Source organism: Mercenaria mercenaria, unplaced genomic scaffold (assembly GCF_021730395.1).
Source record: "Mercenaria mercenaria strain notata unplaced genomic scaffold, MADL_Memer_1 contig_1645, whole genome shotgun sequence".
In the NCBI taxonomy this organism is placed as follows: domain Eukaryota; kingdom Metazoa; phylum Mollusca; class Bivalvia; order Venerida; family Veneridae; genus Mercenaria; species Mercenaria mercenaria.
The window spans coordinates 19,495-38,662 of record NW_026459638.1 but is presented as its reverse complement, the minus strand read 5'-3'; the positions used below and the strand labels follow the sequence as shown (position 1 = coordinate 38,662).

The 19,168-nt window shown below is 34.7% G+C and overlaps 1 protein-coding gene across 1 annotated transcript; it reads right to left on the bottom strand.

The window, feature by feature from the left end:
- Nucleotides 1-14,040: 14,040 nt before the first annotated feature.
- LOC128551764 (bifunctional arginine demethylase and lysyl-hydroxylase JMJD6-like) lies at nt 14,041-18,303 on the bottom strand. The gene is made up of 3 exons (XM_053532675.1): nt 18,162-18,303; nt 14,770-14,981; nt 14,041-14,366 (listed from the first exon to the last, which is right to left on the bottom strand). The coding sequence occupies exons 1-3, from the start codon at nt 18,214-18,216 to the stop codon at nt 14,184-14,186; spliced, it is 450 nt and encodes a 149-aa protein (XP_053388650.1). The 5' UTR covers nt 18,217-18,303; the 3' UTR covers nt 14,041-14,183.
- Nucleotides 18,304-19,168: the final 865 nt, after the last annotated feature.

Here is a 19,168-nt window from a genome sequence, read left to right as displayed (position 1 = left end):
CAACTTTCATAAAAATCCCGTGAAAAAAGTGACCTCTAGAGTGGTCACAAGCAAAAGTTTACGGACGCACGCACGCACGGACGCACTGACGCACGACGGACGACGGACACCGCGCGATCACAAAAGCTCACATTGTCACTTTGTGACAGGTGAGCTAAAAAAACATACATAAGAAGACAAGCTAAAATTTAAAACCGAAGTATGGTACATGTATGCAACACAGTTGAAATTATTTCAGTTAAATTTTTGTGATAATAAAAAAAAACAATAATCATTAAATGATGAATGCTATCTTTCCAAATATATTCTTTAAACAAGAGGACCATGATGGTCCTGAATCGCTCACCTATCCCCACATGACCCAGTGTTGAACTGAGTATGACGTCATTATTTCTATTATTTGACATAGTGACCTAGTTTTTGAGCACATGTGACCTAGATATCATCAAGATAAAAAATTCTGACCAATTTTCATGAAGATCCATTGAAAAATATGGCCTCTAGAGAGGTCACAAGGTTTTTCTATTATTTGACCTAATGGCCTAGTTTTTGAAGGCATGTGACCCACTTTTAAACTTGACCTAGATATCATCAAGGTGAACATTCTCACCAATTTTCATGAAGATCTCGTGAAAAATATGGCCTCTAGAGAGGTCACAAGGTTTTTCTATTTTTCGACCTACTGACCTAGTTTTTGACCGCACATGACCCAGTTACAAATCTGACCTAGATATCATCAAGCTGAACATTCTCACCAATTTTCATGAAAAATCCGTTGAGAAATATGGCCTCTAGAGAGGTCACAAGGTTTTTTTCTATTTTTAGACCTACTGACCTAGTTTTTTAACCCACGTGACCTGTTTCGAACTTGACTTAGATATCATCAAGGTGAACATTCTGACCAATAATCATGAAGATCTCATGAAAAATATGGCTCTAGGAGGTCAAAAGGTTTTTTTTATTTTTAGATCTCTGACTAGTTTTTAACCCCCAGGGGCCCCATTTTCAAACTTGATAGTATCTTCAAGGTAAACATCTGAAAAATTTCATGAAGTCCATTAAAAAAAATTTCCCCCTTGAGGGTCCAAGGTTTCTATTTTAGCCAAATGCCCTATTTTTTGAAGCATGTGCCCCATTTTCGAACTTGACCTGTTCATCAAGGTGAACTTTTGCCCAATTTTCTAAAGATCCATTGAAAATATGGCCTTAGAGAGGCCCAAAAGGTTTTTTCTATTTTTGATTAGACTATTTTTTTACCCACATGCCCCCGTTTGAATTTTGCCCTAGATATCATAAAGGTGACTTTCTGACCAATATTCATGAGATTCTGAAAAATGGCCTTAGGAGGTCACAAGGTTTTTCTTTTTTTTAGATCTATGACCATTTTTTTGCCCCGCACGTGACCAGTTTCAAACTTGAACTAGATTCACAAGGTGAACTTCTGACCAATTTTCATAAAGATCCATTGAGAAATAGGGCCCTCTGAGAGGTCACAAGGTTTTTCTTTTTTTAGACTAATGATTTTTTTTGACCCACGTGCCCCCAGTTTCAAATTCCCCTGTAATCAAGGAAAAACATTCTGCAAATTCATGAAGATCTCAGAAAAAAAGGCCTCTAGAGAGGTCACAAGGTTTTCTATTTTTGACCTGCCCTATTTTTTTAAACCCAGGGCCCCCAGTTTCGAACTTAAAAGAATCTCAAGGGAACATTCTGACAATTTTCATGAAGATCTTAGAAAATTTGGCTCTGAGAGGTCAAAAGGTTTTTCTATTTTTAGATACTGCCTATTTTTTTAAAGGCACGGCCCCCGTTTCGAACTTGACTAAAATAAATAAAGATAAAAACTTCTGCCCAACTTCCATAAAATCCCAGAAAATGTGACCTTAGAGTGGTCACAAGCAAAAGTTTACGGCGCACGGCCACGACGGGGACACCGCGCGATCACAAAAGTCCCCTTGTCATTTTTTGACAGGGAGCTAAAAATGTAGAAATTGAAGGTTCGGGGGCATAAAAATGCCCCCACAGGTGATGATATCATATCATAATTTAATTTTATGGTTTTTTTTGAGTTTAAAGTTACTTTTCTATAATTTTTTTCCCGAATAGCGTTTTTATTCAACGAGTGTCTAAAGCAGCTCGCTCGACTTTTTCAATTAGGTTTTGCAATTAAAGATTTAAAAAATTTTAACAAAAAATTCTAATTTTAAAAGGGGGGCAAAAACTCTGTCAAAATTAAAATCAGAGTTGTATGGATTTTTTTCCCCTGGTGTGATTTTGTAGAAAATAAAAATTTTAAGTTTAAAGTCAAAACCTTTGTAGTAACGAGGTAATTTTTTGACTTTAAAAAAATTTTAAACCAAAAAAAATTCTAAGAAAAAAGGGGAAAAAAACTCTATAAAAATTCAAATCAGAGTTAGGGGATTGTTTTCTGATGTAGACTGATGTATGGATATGAGATATTTGATTTTTTCAAAAACTTTAAACCAAAAAAATTCAAAATTTAAAAAAAATTGAAAAAACTCTGTCAAAATATGTGGATTGTTTTCCGGTGTAACTTTGAAAATAAATAACTAAAAAGTTTTGGTAGAAACCGCGATATTTGACTTATAAAAAATTTTAAACCAAAAAACTCTAGTTAAAAAGGGGAAACTCTTAAAAAATTAAAAAACCAGGTTTTGGGGGATTGTTTCTCCTGGGTAGACTTTGATAGTTAAAAATATTTAAAGTTTCAATCAATAGTTTGATAGTAATGGTTCTAACTTTATCAAAAATTTAAAACCCAACGGGATGCGCGCTGGGGCGTTTGCAATGGGCCTATTTTTTTTCAAAAAAGGCAGCTAAAAATGTAGTCTGAGACACAATGGGTTAGTTTCTTTTATTAAAAAACATATATAATAATATTTAAAAATTTGAAATTATGGTCTATTTTACCTTTATGCCTCTTTAAAATTTACCCGAAGTTTTTCCAAATTTCCAAACCCAGATAGTGAATAACTTGAAAATGCTAAAAGCCCAAAAAAAAAAAATTTTTACACACACTTCAACATTTGATAATTTTTATGAAGTTTCATTTAAAGGGTTATCAAGCCCAAAAAACCCAAAAGTCTGCAAGATTTGTCTGAAAAAAAATATGTGGGAATTCAAAAATTATGGGGATCAGTGTATGGGGTTTCATTAAAAATCTGTGTAAACTGTGAAGTATTCTGCCACAACCCCTACTTCCAATAAGTTTTTAATAATTCAGTAAAAATCAAAAATGTTTTGTAGTCATGCTATAAGAGAGTTATTCTCAATGATGTTACGGAACTTAAAAAAATTTTTTTAAATGTAGCTTGACGCTGGGAAGTTCGTTAAGAATTCCTGCCTGAGTTGATCAAGATGTAATATAGTTGATATATCTCTGGTTTTTTTGGTACTGTGAAATCTCCCAAATCAAAAAATAAAAAAGAAAAATTGATGTAAACCCCTTTGAGTAAAAAAGCACCCAAAATTGAAGTGCATTAAAGTAAAGTATTTCAATAGAAGAAATACTGAAAAATTTTAAATCTGCTATATTTTTCAAAAAACCAAAAATTTAAAAAAAAAAACCCTCCTCAAAAACAATGCCTAGCCCTTGCTGTGTTAATTCAACAATATAAAATTTAAAGAGCATATATTTATAATTAATACTCACTTATGGGGAAGAGCACAAAGTGTAAAACAGGGTAATTTGTTTTTGTTTGGGTTCACCCAAACTTTTCCAAAAAAGCAGTATGCAAATCGGACAGTATCACATCAATGATTACAACATATTCCCAATTTAACACTTATTTTTTTTTGTTAATCTTGTGTGTGTTTTTTGTTTTAAAGCATATCAACCCAATTATTTATTTTTATTTTTTTGGGTTTTTTACGGCGACCAACCCAGATAGGTTTTATGGCGCCAAACAGGACTACAAATTTTTGGTTTCACATCTCATTTAATCAAATAAAAAACATGAGGTAGGGAATCAAAAATTTGCTATGCTGGAATCACGAGTTCAGCAAAACCCAAGTTTTTAGCCCCTATTGTCGCCTCTTACGATCATCAGGGAAAGGCAATGTTCAAATTTTTTTTAAATAAGTGCCCCAGAACCCAGGGGGGCCTATCAAACAAGTCATATGGCAACTTTTTTTTAAAAAGAGGGTTGGGGGAAAATACAAAAAATTATGCACCCCGTAATTTTATGTTTTAGACATTCAGCATGATTTTTTTTTTCAAAAAAAATTTAAAAACTTAATAAACATTTCACACTCATTAAGCGCTGAAAATAAATAACTAAAAATAAACATATAATTAATTTTTTTAATGCAGCTTTTCTTAAAAGTTTAAACAGAGGCCTGCTGTCCAACAAAAAAAAATTTTAAAAAACCTTGTAAAAAAAAGCAATTATAACTAAATAAGTGTCACAATATCAGCATACACTTTCCCCTTATCGTTTTTGAATGACAAAAATTGATGAAAAAAAAAATAGATAGACGAAAACTGTAAAGGGCGTCATGTAGCAAATTAGCTTAAAAAAAAAATTCCTTTTTTGGTTTTTTATGATTTTCTTACAAAAAACAAAAAATGCAAAAGAGCTTCTAAAAGCTGGGAAAAATTTAGCCCCAAGCTTCGCTCAGAGAGGAAGAAAAATTTAAAGGGAAATGTGCATTTCCGCGGGGGCCCGGGGGGTAATGGGCATTTGATAGTGTTGGGGAGTGGGGTTTTAAAGCGGTGGTGATCGATATTAAATCAAAAGAGGAAAAGGTATTATTTTTAAAAGGGGGGAAAGGGGGGGGGAAAAGACAATTACATGCTGCTCTTTTGATCATCCCCTTTCTATAGTATATGAAAATTTTAAAATTTAATATCTCAATAGCAGTTGTGTCAGGTACAAAATAAAAAAGAGACCCCCTTTAAACCTTTGCCCTCCCAAACCCCAGTTAATGCACTGTGAAAAACTGTCCCACCCCCACTACCTTAGTCGTGTCAATCCTTAAATGGGGGTAAAGTTTTGTCCGAACTAAAATATAAAGGGAAAAGTTTTTTTTTTTCCCTTTGACCTACCAACCTGGTCCATGTGGCCACTTCATATTTTATGTCTTACCTCTATCCCAAAGTTTGAAGTAAACATCTTGAAAAGTATTAAGTTATGCTGGGAAAATGGCAGAGGAAGCCGCCTTTGTTCCTTTTTATGAGCATCCCCTTTGACCTATTGCCCAAATTTATTTTCTTTGCTTTGTCTATTCATATTCCTATATCCCAAAGTTTTAGAAATACCTTAAATGGTCGTTAAGTTGTGCTCTAGAAAAAAATATTAAAGCGAAAATTTGACCTTTTGTGCTCTATCTGTGCCCCTGCCCTTTACCTAGACCCCTTTTGGTCTGCACATCAATCTTCCCAACTCCCTATATGCCATTTAAAAAGTCACCCTGAATGGTTTTTAAGTTATGCTTGGACATGAATTATTATGGCAGATGAGCTCCATCCACATTACATCTTTTTTTAAAAAATGGATATAAAAAGAATTTTTTTTTTAAAACAAAAAGAAATACAAATGTATTGCTTAAAAATAAAGGTTTCATTGTCAAGCATTTATAACGTTATTCTGCGCCTAAAAAAGTCAAAAAAAATTCAGTATGAAAAAAAGTAACAATTTTCTGTTTTTTTAAAGCACTAAAGTCTGTGTGTAAGAAATTTCCCCGGGCCCTTGGTTATCTGTAGTTTTTCGGTGGTTGAGATGCTGCGATGAATCCGGCTTGAAGTGTCGGCATGCTGCACGTTGAAGATCGGCGAGCTCTGTGCTGGTTGCTCCCTTTTGGTGTTACTGCCCTTGCCTTAAACATGCCCCTGCCTTGTCTTTGATCCAGATTTGATTTCTTCTCCTGAAATTCAATGTGTTTCAATACAGGGCAAAGATAAGTTTAAATGACAAGTTTCCCTGGATATGAAAAAGAAAAAGTTGATTTTTTTTTTTAAAAAATTTTTTAAAAGTTTTTTAAAAAAATGGTGAAGAATGTCTGAAAAAACTTTAACATTCTTTTTACAATTTTTGAAACTCCAATTTTTAAATCCCTTTTTTTTTTGCATTGGGGAAAGAGGTAAATTTTAACGACTTTTCCTCTTTCTCTGTAAAATGGGGCGCCCCCAAACCCGAAAATATATGATTTTTTCCAAATTCAAAATTTAAAACCTTTACCCTGCTGGGGGCAAGTGATTTTGCCTTTGCCCAATGCAGCCCAAAGTCAGCCTGTCATTTTTGGCATTGTTGCTTTTTCCGTCATAAATCTGGTGAAACCTCTTCAAATAAAAATGGTTTTCCCCAAAAATGAATGAGGCAAGCCCTTTTTTTGAAAATTAAGCAGGCGAAGGTTGAATTCAAAACAAAATTAAATCTGAAAATTTTGTAGCTTTCAATGTATTGGGAGTAAACAACTGTGATTATAAAAACGCCACAAAAAAAATATATTCGAGGTTAAACCAATATGATTTTTTTCCTTTAAAACTCATTTTTTTATTTATCCCTACAATGGAATTTTTAGGGGGTAAAAAAAAAAACCTTTTATTTCTTGTGCTCGCCCCGGTCACTTTCCGGTCGGAGGTTAGAATTGGGAAACCGGAAACTACTGCTGCCCGAGTTAAGCCAGTAGGTTCTGGAATCAACTTTCTGCCATGGCTGTACTTTGGGCGTGATCCTGAAGAAAATTAAATTAGAAATTGCGTGTACATGAAGAAAATGTAAGTTGCTCTTTAATCCATTTTGAGAAAAAAAAGTAATCAAATGAACGAAAATTTTGTAAAAAAATTTGGGGTAACCTGTAATTTTTTTTTCACGTAAATTATTTTTTATGGTGATTTGACTCGCGTTTCTTAAAAAGCCTTTCGGGGGAGTCCTAAGACACAAATTTCGTACAAAACCCCCAAGGCTAAATTTTTGATAATAGGACCCAAACCCTTGGGTGGCAGTAAATTTGAATATGATTCAATTCTGCATAAAAAAGTTGAGGTGAACTTTATGAAAATTTTTCATTTGGGAGGGGTATGAAACGTCGTCACTCAAAAAACATGAATTAAAAGAAAAGGGTAACATGAAAACTATTTTTTTTGTCTCCCCAAAAGGAAAGGGTGCTCTTATAGGTTTATTTTATTTTTTAAATTTTTGAGGTTTGATTATTAAACCCTTTTACCACTTGTTTTTCTTTTTTTGCTGCCTTTTCCTCTGATTTGCTGGTAAACATCCCCTCAGTAAATGGTTGGGATTTAATTGTGCCCTGTGACTTACTGTCAACTTCCCAACATGAATCAGAGATTGGGTAATACTCGCATTGGTTTTATTTTTGCTAATATTTGTGAATAATGCTGCTTGTGAATTAAAAATATTTACCAATATTAATCTACAACCTGTCCTAAAACACACTATGTTTCAAAAATTCTTTAAATCACGAAAAAGGCCCGTAAAATGAAACATTAAATTAAATTTATGTAAAAAAACACCATCTTTAGCAAATTTCCCCAGCCTACTCACCAACAGTGGCAAATCATTAGTGAAAAAAAATGTCAGCTAATCAATGAATTTTTACTCAATATTGTAACCACTTTCTTGGAGTTTGGGTTTCCCTAAAAAGTTTTATGCCGACAATCGGGAAAATTTCAACCCCTACAAAAGTTTTGTGTAAAAGGCTTGTGTTATCGGATTTTAATTTCTGCCCCCCGCCCCCCCGGAAAAAATACCCTCTCTCCTGGTTTCTGTAAAATCTCCAACGAAAAATTAAAAAAGGTTGTCCCTAACACAGCAAATGCCCACTATTCGTTTGTTGTCCCAGAAGCAGGAAAAATTTCCTAAAAAGTTAGAATTTAGGTTTTAATCAGTATCTGCTTAGTTTTGGAGAAACTTTAACCGGATTTTTTTAGTCCAAAAAGGGGGTATAAATTGCCCAAAAAACAAATCAAAAGTTTTAAAAATTTTCCCAGTGAGGCTGAAAATTGCTAGAAAAAAAAAAAAATAAGTTTCGAGCAAGCTTTAAGTTTTGTTATGTACTTGCATGAAAAAATGTAAACAGGATTTTTAAGTAAAAAGGGGCATAATTTTGGCCAAAAAACATGTCAGAGTTATTTAATTTGGCTTAGTGCTTTCACCTGTTTTATGCCCAAAGAACATGTGAGTTTCAAAATTTATATCTGATTTTTTTTGGGTATAACTTCCCTGTAAAAAATTAACCAGGATTTTCTAAATCAAAAGGGGGCTAATTTGGCCCCAAAAAAAATGTAGGTTTTGGGGATTGGCCCAGTGAGGTTGGGAATTTTCCCAGAAAAAGCAAATAAATTTCAAAAGCTAAGTTTTTAAAATGTAGCCCTATGTTTGCGTGTAAAAATTTAACCCAAAGGGGTGACGCGACGCCCGGGGAGTAGAAAAGATAGCTTTTTTGATAGTCAGCTAAAAAAGACTGAACGGTTTTTTTTATTGATTCTGGTGTGTGACGTTTAAAGTAGCCGATTCGTCAGCTCTGCCCATCTTAAAAATATTTTGCAGGGAAGGAATCTTTAAAAAAATATTGCCCAAGCTTTAAGTTTAAAATGTCTTTAGCATCATGAACAAATAAAGGAAAAGTTACATAAATCTAGCTTTTATTCTGTGAACAGTCCAGAAAAAGGGAAATTATCCCCTTTTCTGTGGGCACGATGATTTGCCTTTGCAAAACCCGTGTGATCATGATCAGCCTGCACATCGGCAAATTGGGCTGATCTGCCTGTTCGCATTCGTCGTGTCTTTTTGGTAAAATCCCTTTTAACGTTAATGGTTTGTCCAAATTGAAAGCGGACAAATTCTTTTAGAATTTAGCAAGGTTTATTCCAAAACTTTGGTTACAGCCCTTTTGGGCCCGGTAGGTAGGGGGAACCTTTGGATCATGCCCGAACCCGGTGACTGCTCGTCCTCTGTTTGCCCCCTTCGATGACTTTTTTTGATGATCTTTTGGGTGTGTGAGTTTGGGAACAAACACACCTAAATTTGCATTCAGAAATCTTTTTTACCTTAAATATTTAGTTTTCTTTTCGTTTTGGGCAAGACGGAAAAAGTGTTTCCTTTTTAACCTTTTGCTGCTGGCGGCAAATGTTCTGCCTTTGCGCCCCGGCGACCCAAAATCATCCCGGAGGCTATCGGGGGGCACTGTTCCCATTCGGTCAGTAAATTTTCGTAAAAACGCCTTTCAAATAAAAATTTTCCCCCCATTTTTAAGAGGGGCCTTTAAAAGTCCCAGTTTACCCAATTTTCCGTGAAGCGAGCACCATGGACTCCCCCTTATACAATACAATCTTGATTTTTTTCAACTAAAAAAAACCCTATAAAATGTTTCTTTCAAATTTCCCCTTTTAATTTCTTTTTATAAAACTAAATACATTTATCCCCAAAACCTTAAAAAACCTTTCTTCCCAACCAAAACCCTTTTTAAAATTTCATTCATCCCCTTACTTTCAAAATCCCCTTCAAAAAAATCTACCCCAACTTCCCCCCCTTTTACCCTCCAATTACTTACCTTTAAAAAAATTTTACAAATCACTCCTTCCATTTAAAAATTTTCCAAATTAAACAAATTTCCACATTTAATTACCCAATTCAATTTATTCCCCCAAATTATCCCTTTAATAAAAAGGGGGTTTTGTATAAAATCCCCTCCTATAAACATTCTCCAATATAAACCAATTACATATTCAAATTTATTTTCCCCCAAAATCCACCCTCCACAACCCCACAAACACCATCCCCTCACCCCAAACCCCAAACCCCCCTATATCCCAACAAGGCATTTTACAAACTTATAATGAATATTCCCAGTATCACATTATTTAAAAATTAACAAAAACCCTTTTTTCCCCCAATAATTTTTTTAAAAAATTAAAAACTTAAAAAAACTAAAATTAATTTCAATAATTTAAAAAACCATTAATTTACAAATTATTATTATTATACCCCATTTAAAAACTTTTTAAAATTTCATTAAAAATATCACAAATTTTTTTTCTTAAACCTTTTTTATTTTTCAAATAATCAAACCATAAACTTATCTCCCTTTTAAAATCCAAAAACAAACTCCCTTTTAACTTTTCTGCTATAAACATCTCAATGTTTTATTATCTAATCAAAATTTTATCTTGGGCAAAAATTTTTCCTTATGCAAATAATATGCTTAAACAATTCAACCCCCATTTCCAAAAAATCCAAAAAAACCAAATTTTCTTATTTTTTTCAATTAATATCACAAAACACCTTTTTCAAAAAACAACAAACCCCCTTCCAAACCACCCATAATTTTACATTCATTAATTTTCCCCAATTAATTTTCAAAAATCCCCTAACAAAATCTTTTTATTTTAAATTAAAAACATTTTAACCCTTTTACAAATTTTTCAAAACCAAAATCTTTACTTTCAATCCCAATCAAAAAAAACATTTACATTTTTACATCTACAACCATTCCCTTTTTTTAAAATTTTTCAAACTTTTTTTACAACACAAATTCAATATCAAAAAAATACAAACAACCTTCACCCCACCCAAAAAATTTTACCAAAAAATTTATCTTCAAAACACCCCATTATAAAACTTAAAATTCTCTACAAAAATAAATTACCCCTTTTATATCCAATAAAACTTCCACATTTCCCCCCCTTTATTATTCTTCCCACCTCCTATCCCCTAACAAAAAAACCTAATCCCCAAATAACATTTATTTATTATCTTTTATTTAAAATTCCTCAACCCCCCCTTTTTTTAAAAAATCAACAAACCCCCCACCCCCAAATTTTAAATTTTCAAAATATTATTTCCAAATTATTCACCCCCCAAAATAAATTTTCATCAAAAAACAAACCTAAAAAAAAACCAAATAATTTTTACCCCTCTATCTAATATTTTTTAAAAACCACCATTATTTTCATGTAATTACCCCGAAAACTAATAATTTTTTTGTTATTTTGTTGAGATGTGTTTTAAAGATTAAAAAAACCCCCGGAGGAGTATGGGGGGCGGGTTTGTGTTTAGGTTTGAATTTAAAATAAAGGTGGGGCTAAAAAAGCCCCGACAGTGTAAAACATTTACTGATGGGTTTTTTATTTCTTGCTATCTAAATAAAAACTGAAAAACTTTTATTGAAATTTTAAAAACGGTTTTTTTTGTTTGGAAAAACTAGTGAAACCCTTTTTTTAAACACCCAAAAAATTTCCAGAGTAACATTCTTCTAAAATAAAGTTAAAATTTTTTGGGGTTTTAAAAGTATTTTTTGCGTTTGTTTTTCCTTTTATAAAAAGGTTTTTGGGCCAATTAATGGGACACAAGTTTAACCGTTTTGTTTAAAACCATTTTTCTTTCCGTTCAAATGGTAGAATTTAAAAGGTAAAATCTTCCCAATTAAAATGGGAAAACATGTTTTTTAAATAGAGCATTCCCTTTTTTTTGTTTAAATACATTCTGGGGCCCCAATTAAAAAAGTTTAAAAAACTTACTGGGAAGAGGGGAAATTTTTACGGGGGTAATAGCGTCTTGCGTTTGGGCGGTCAGTGGGGCAAAAAAGAAGTGTTTTAAATTAAATTTTTTTTTTGCATTTAAGTATTTTAATTTTAAAATTTTTTCAAAATTGCTTTTTTTGGTCTGAAAAAGCAATTCTGGGTTCCCATGAATGGGTTTGTTGTTTAGAATGGGGAAGAAAAACCCCCAAAAAATTCTAAGGGCAAAAAACCGGAGGGCCCTAGTCCTCACCTTGTAACACATCATAACAGTGTAAACATGTTTTACCTAGTGATTACATGGAGACAAATATCCTGACCAATTTTCAGAAAGACTGGACCAAAAAAACATGGCATCTTGAGTGTAAACAAGCATTTTCTTTGATTTGATCTAGTGACCTAGTTTTTTACCCCACATGACCCAGATACAAACTTGTCCAAGACTTCATGATAACAAACATTCTGACTAAAATTTATGAAGATAAAATAAAAAAGTGCCCCCTAGGGTGTTAACAAGCTTATTCTTTGATTTGACCTGGTGACCTAGTTTTTGACCCTACATGACCCAGATAAAAATTGATACAATATTTCATGGACCAAGTTTCAAATGAACAGGAGTGTTAACACGCTCTTCTTTTGATTTGACTGGGTGACCTAGTTTTTCACCCCATATGACCCAGTTTCAAACCTGGCCTAGAGATCATCAAGATAAACATTCTGTCCAAGTTTCATGAAGATAGGGTCAATAATGGGGCCTCTAGGTTGTTTCGTTTGATTTGACTTGATGACCTAGTTTTTGACCCGACATGACCTAGTTTCGATCCAGGCCTAGAGATCATCAAGATAATCATTCTGTGCAAGTTTGTATCAAATCAAAGCATAAATGAAACCTCTATATGGCTGAAAACGCCAAAATAGAAAATTTTGCCCCTTTCAGGGGCAGTAACTCTAGAACCCATGATGGAATCTAGCCGATTTTCGAAAGGAACCGAGATCTTATTGTTACTTAAGTTGTGTGTAAGTGTAGTTAAAATCAAATATAAAATGTCACTTCTATAGTATTCACAAGGTAAAAATTACCAAATCTGGGCTCTTTTAGGGGTCAATCAGGGGCCGTAACTCTGGAACCTATGACTGGATCTGAAAGATTCATCATGGAATCCAAGGTTCATTGTTGCTGAAGATATTTTGCAAGTTTGTATCAAATCAAACCATAAATGAAGTCTCTATATGGCTGCAAAAGCCAAAATTGCAAATTTTGGACCATTAAGGGGCCATAACTCTGGAACCCATGACGGGATCTGGTCAGTTTTCGAAAGGAACCAAGATATTATATAAATACAAGTTGTGTGCAAGTTTGATTAAAGTTGATTGCAAAATGTTGTTCACATCTTGTTCACAATTTAGCTCAAAATAGCAAAATCTGGCCCTTTAAGTGGCCATAACTCTAGAACCCATGATGGGATCTGGCCAGTTTTCGAAAGGAACCGAGATATTATGGCAATACAAGTTGTGTGCAAGTTTGATTAAAGTTGATTGCAAAATGTGGTTTCTATTGTGTTCACAAGCCAAAAATAGCAAATTTTTGCCCTTTAAGGGGCCATAACTCTGGACCCCATGATGGGATCTGGCCAGTTTTCGAAAGGAACCGAGATATTATGCCCAAACAAGTTGTGTGAAAGTTTGATTAAAATCAAATACAAAACGTGGTCTCTATCGTGTTCACAAGGAAATTGTCGACGGACGGACGACGGACGAAGGGCGATCACAAAAGCTCACCCTGTCAGGTGATCTAAAAAAATTTAAAAAGTTGTGGGGTGGGGATGAGGGGTGGTGGAAGGCGGGGGTGACCAGGGCAGTTGGGGTGACCGGGTGTGGGTACAGAACTTCACTTGTGAATAATACATGTTCATGGAAAAAATTAAAGAAGTTTCATGAAATTCTACCAACTGGTTTGTTATGTACAAATATGTGGATTTTTAAACAATTAAAGGGCAATTACTCTAAAGTTACTACAGAGATCCTGAAGAAATTGAGTGTGCACTTCGACATTGTGGTGATCTAAATTCAGTTCAAGTTTCATGTTCTAGGTCAAATATATCACAAGTTATGAAGCTGAAACTGCCATTATTATAGTACCCTATATAGTTAACACTAGAAACTACTAAGGGCAATAACTTGGGCAATCTGACTGAAACTTGAGAGGCAGCATTTCCCTATAGTGGTGATCATGTATATGAAGTTTCATTTAAATATTCCAAACCACTTCCTAGATATGGCTCTAGACGGAGGACGCCAAAACTATATTCCTCCTCCGAATTTCTCCCACCATGCCAACGATGTAAACGGGGGTGGGGTGGGGGTCATCTCATTCAAACGAAAATTACTTCAATGTTACTACAGACTATTATTCATACGTTTTTCGTCCGATATTTTTAATTTGGCAGAACTAAGATAGTTCTTGAATAATATGTAATTAGTAGATATACATGTTTCGATTTATGGAAGGCCGTACACACCATAATGTTAAAATGCAAGTCTAATGGGAAAACAATTGGTGGTCTCTAACCTATATGAATATAAATGATGCATTTAACATTATTGAAGTTTATTCACGAAAAAAGAAAAAAAAAACTTAGAAAAGAAATTATTGCCTACCTACCTACCCTAATATTAAGTAACCTTAATTACTGGTCTTTTTTTCTGGCCTTACCTCTCCATAGCTGCTATCAAATATATACAATGGACTGTCATCTTTATTATTTTCCATATATGTAGTGAAATATTTCATCTTCATCTTCACAGAGTAGCCTTCATCATCCTCTCCACATTTAAATTTTTGGTTACGATACTTCTTTGACAATCGCTGAAATTATAATTATATATACATCAAGGACACAAATACAAATCAGTTGAATTCCCACATATACATAAATTATCTGCGTTAATAGTCTTTTTAGTTTCATTCCACGCTGCCAAGAGAAATAGTTGTTATTTTGTACTTTCCCAGTACTCATCAGAAATCCTCTATAAAAAATGAGATGACTTGCTATTTAAATACATGATATGTTATGTATTTATATTTCTTTTATAAAGCAAATTCAATTTATACTAATTTGATTGAGCCTGGTTGTAATGAAAGCTTCGAAGCTTATAGGAATCACTCTTGAGTCTGTTTCTTGGAAATACCATACTTGTGATACACATATGAGGTGTGGTTGTGACCCCAGTGGGGCTCAAACCCATGAAATAAATGTGAGACAACATACATCAAGCGTCCACTTCTGCCCAGCCTGCCAATCATCTTGCAAATGTGTGATGACTACTGGTGTATATGTTTGCTCGTATTTCTCACGGAACTCTTCTATTGTAATTGATCTCGCATCCACTCTCTCTACATTATCCTTCACAGATGACTTTGACAAGTCTATCGTTTCATGGTACCCATTCTTATACCAGCCATCTGGATCAGTGCCCAACTCTGTAATGAGAAATTTTGTAACTGGAACAGGCCTATAAATAGTCACAACTAAAGAAGAAAACAAGATCCAGCTGTTATCAAAAATGGCGGTTTGCAACATTGAACACACTTTACCATAACCTTGCTCTTCACCCGTTTTTATCTTTTAAATCCCATTATTTTGGCACAATTTTCTTTAGTGGCTAGGGGTCCGGTAACCGGACCTCTACTCTAGACCCGGAGTCTAGAGGTCCGGTATTCAATATACTTGTACTGTTATGTACTGTGTTACCAGCATGTATGATAATTAACAGGGAAAAACTGTAATTTGTTGTCATAAAGTTGTTATTTTTATCATGTATCTTTATTACGTGGTGTTTTTTTGTAAATATTTATGTAAACAGCTCTCGCTCGGGTCGGAGATATATTGAATATATTATTATTTACTCTAGCAATAAACAAATAAAGCACGAGCACAAATCAAGTGTAAAATACTAAAGAAAACAAAAGTTTATTATTCTTATCTTGCAATCCCAAGAAAAACACTAAATTGATAAAAGACTATATTAATACTAGGCACAAATGGCTAATTACTATTACCAATATATTAAAATCGCGGTTGTGTTTCTCTCAGGATTAAAGGGTTATAAATCCTGTTTCCGGTCACTTGCAATGTATTTAAAACATTGAAAACAAAACGAGATCATCATCACTTGTTTTTAATTGAAAAATGAAAGTTTCCTGTCTGCAAATACCACATTCAATATTCATCTTGAATTTCATGTTGATTACCGGACCTCTTGATAGCCCTGCCCCTACATGGGTTGTCTAGGGTTCTGGTATCCAGACCTCTAGATTCCGGGTCTAGACGTCCGGTTACCGTCCCTCTAGCCACTGCCTTAAATTTATGGATAGTCCATATATATTTACAGTGTCTGTGAAAACTATGATTAAAATCCTAGACCTGATAAAGGATTTCAAAGTAAACAGAGAGTGGACTAAATGAAATAATATGTGCAGGGGGACCAAATGACGAGAATGGCGACAAGTTGACAGCATATTTCAAGGGGGCAGAGGATTGGGGGCGATATGAGTTATGGTAGCAGGGTACACTTTCGAATTTTGGCCCCCGTCAATATTTGTTATAAAGAGAACATCGTGATTTTGGATGTCTGTAAATTAAGGTGAGAGATAATGATTATTAATTCTTTAGAAAATTTATACAGCCGATACATGTAAAATTCTGATGTCAGTCGGAAAACTAACTGCTGGTAGCTTTGTATGATCAATGAGACTCCATTTCGCGGAAAAATTCAATTCACGGAAGGGTTCTGTGCTTGTTGATTGATACTCAGGAACATTTTCGTTATTTTCCGAAAAAACGAGCTGGATGGCCCCCATTCCGTTTATGTCCAGACGTTCAGTAAGGACTATTAGATTAAGAAATGCAATAAAATTGGACAGTGTTCTTGCAGCGGGATCATTGTAGACTGTTCAAAAGGTGCAAAATTGATGATTTTGGCACGCTATTTTTCATGGATGATGTAAACCTTTCGCTTTGATAACTTTCTTTATTCTTGTATGAGAATCCTGATCTTGCCATTAATTAAAAGCACAAAACATGCACGCAATTTATAAAATAGCCACCCAAATTTTGCTCATAGGGGAAGTGCAATATTGCGACTCGCTACATGTAAGACCGTCCGTGCCCAAAATTTTCGCATCTAAGTGTACCTTGCTACCTTAAGGAAAATCTGCCAAAATTAAATTTTGAAAGAACTCTTAAATTTGTGCGGTTTCAAATAGTTTAGAACCTCTTCTTCGATATTCTAAACTTTCTGGGCACTTAAAACGCTACCTGACGGCACAGCAGCTCAAAAATGTTACGGTGAGGACACATAAAAGCATAAAAGTCAATATACACACATACGATTTTTTTGGATTCTAGCTCCAGTAACAAGGTTCTGGTACAGTAAAAACATCATTTTTATCGTTATTAACCCAAACAGCGCATATTTGGCCCACCAGCTATGCAGTTCGTCAATCAGGGGGATGGTCGGACGGTGGGGACCCCATGAAATAAGAAAATAAGGGGTGGAGACATTTTATTTTCGCAAAATGGTGCAGAATTGCCCTTATATCATTCCTAATGACAAAATACGTTAAATCATGTCAGAAAATGGTAAAAACGGATGTATTGTACGTTCTTTGTCTCATAGCGACGATTTGTAAATTTTGGCTAAATTTGTGCATTAGGGGTGGGCAAGTTTAGAGTCTCTCATACAGACTTCTTTTCATGCTATTGAAAACATTTTTATTTGGTTGAATTGGCGAAAGACATATAAAAGTTCAGAACAAGTAAAACCCTCTTTTCTTCATTAACTGAAAAATCTTAAGGTAGCAGGGTACACTTTCGAATTTTGGCCCCCGTCAATATTTGTTATAAAGAGAACATCGTGATTTTGGATGTCTGTAAATTAAGGTGAGAGATAATGATTATTAATTCTTTAGAAAATTTATACAGCCGATACATGTAAAATTCTGATGTCAGTCGGAAAACTAACTGCTGGTAGCTTTGTATGATCAATGAGACTCCATTTCGCGGAAAAATTCAATTCATGGAAGGGTTCTGTGCTTGTTGATCGATACTCAGGAACATTTTCGTTATTTTCCGAAAAAACGAGCTGGATGGGCCCCCATTCCGTTTATGTCCTGACGTTCAGTAAGGACTATTAGATTAAGAAATGCAATAAAATTGGACAGTGTTCTTGCAGCGGGATCATTGTAGACTGTTCAAAAGGTGCAAAATTGATGATTTTGGCACGCTATTTTTCATGGATGATGTAAACCTTTCGCTTTGATAACTTTCTTTATTCTTGTATGAGAATCCTGATCTTGCCATTAATTAAAAGCACAAAACATGCACGCAATTTATAAAATAGCCACCCAAATTTTGCTCATAGGGGAAGTGCAATATTGCGACTCGCTACATGTAAGACCGTCCGTGCCCAAAATTTTCGCATCTAAGTGTACCTTGCTACCTTATGACCAAAACGGGGACGAGTTGACTGGGGGACGAGTTGACTTGATATCCCTGCGGATAAAATATGCCGCCCAGTGATAGTCGGAAATCGACGGTTGGGTGAAAGATGTAGATGTAGATACGCAGAGCGGTTCCTGTCTGATTGATATGACGTTTACCTGGCCTAGCTTTTAATTTAGCTTCTCTCACACGTTTCCTAGTTCTGTGGTCCATTCATGCGGACAAAGTGTTCACAGTATTCTCTTTTATTATCAAAATCACAGTAAAATTTGGGTAACAACGATTTTTACGGAAATGTGTTTCGCACGTACGCACATTTCCGCTTGGCTTGATTTACATTTAAAGAAGAAATAATCGAGTTAATCGATCATAGCTCAAAAAGTATGACTGTGAGGTTATAACACACTAAATAGTTGTTGTTCTTTATTCTATATAAAATTGACCTATTTCCAATGACCGCAGCACACATCAGGACCCATTTTAAATTTTTGTAACTTACATTTTCTTGAAGAATATTGTCAGTGCTAACTGAAAATCAAAAGAAAAGTGGGGGTCATATTTCATGCAAGAAAAAAATTTCAGTCAAACACACAAACTGCAAAATCAGCTAAAAAATGAGACCCCAAATTATACTGGTGGTGTATGATCTAAAATAGAAAAAAGTGGAAGCTTCACAGGTCGCTCAACACGATATAAACGAAAATGTTGCAGGCTCGGTTTGATTGAGCCTGTTCATGGACGGTAGTGGAAATGCATGCTACCATCCACGCCCTCTAGCCTCAGGTTGAGCAGAACTCGATCAACATTTAAACATGCTAAAAGTACAAAAAGCAATTTAGAGACATCCGCAGATGTATTCAAACGGCGGTGAACATGGAACCTTCAATGATACACGTGTTGAGGCGTGTAATTCCATGAAGAGCGGCATTTGGTCCCCAGATAAAATAATAGGTTTGCCCCAAACGAGAAAACAATGGGCAGAACTAAACAAACTAGAATTTAGGAAGGGGATCTGAGGTTATGGAGCCTGCGTATCACAGGAACTGTCAAAAGACAAAATTAAAAAGCTGGCACCATATCCAAGGAGTGATTATACAACACCCAAGGCTATGAAAGCGGGAGTATTGGAACCACCCAGGCCGAAATGGTCATGTTGAGAAACTAA

What these genes read in the sequence shown, in the direction of transcription:
- LOC128551764 (XM_053532675.1), bottom strand. Translation starts at nt 18,216, where the DNA reads ATGGACCACAGAACTAGGAAACGTGTGAGAGAAGCTAAATTAAAAGCT. An exon ending in TAAATTAAAAGCTAGGCCAG is followed by an intron (nt 14,982 to 18,161) that starts GTAAACGTCATA and finishes TTCTCATTACAG; the next exon opens with AGTTGGGCACTGATCCAGAT. An exon ending in GGCAGAAGTGGACGCTTGAT is followed by an intron (nt 14,367 to 14,769) that starts GTATGTTGTCTC and finishes TTATAATTTCAG; the next exon opens with CGATTGTCAAAGAAGTATCG.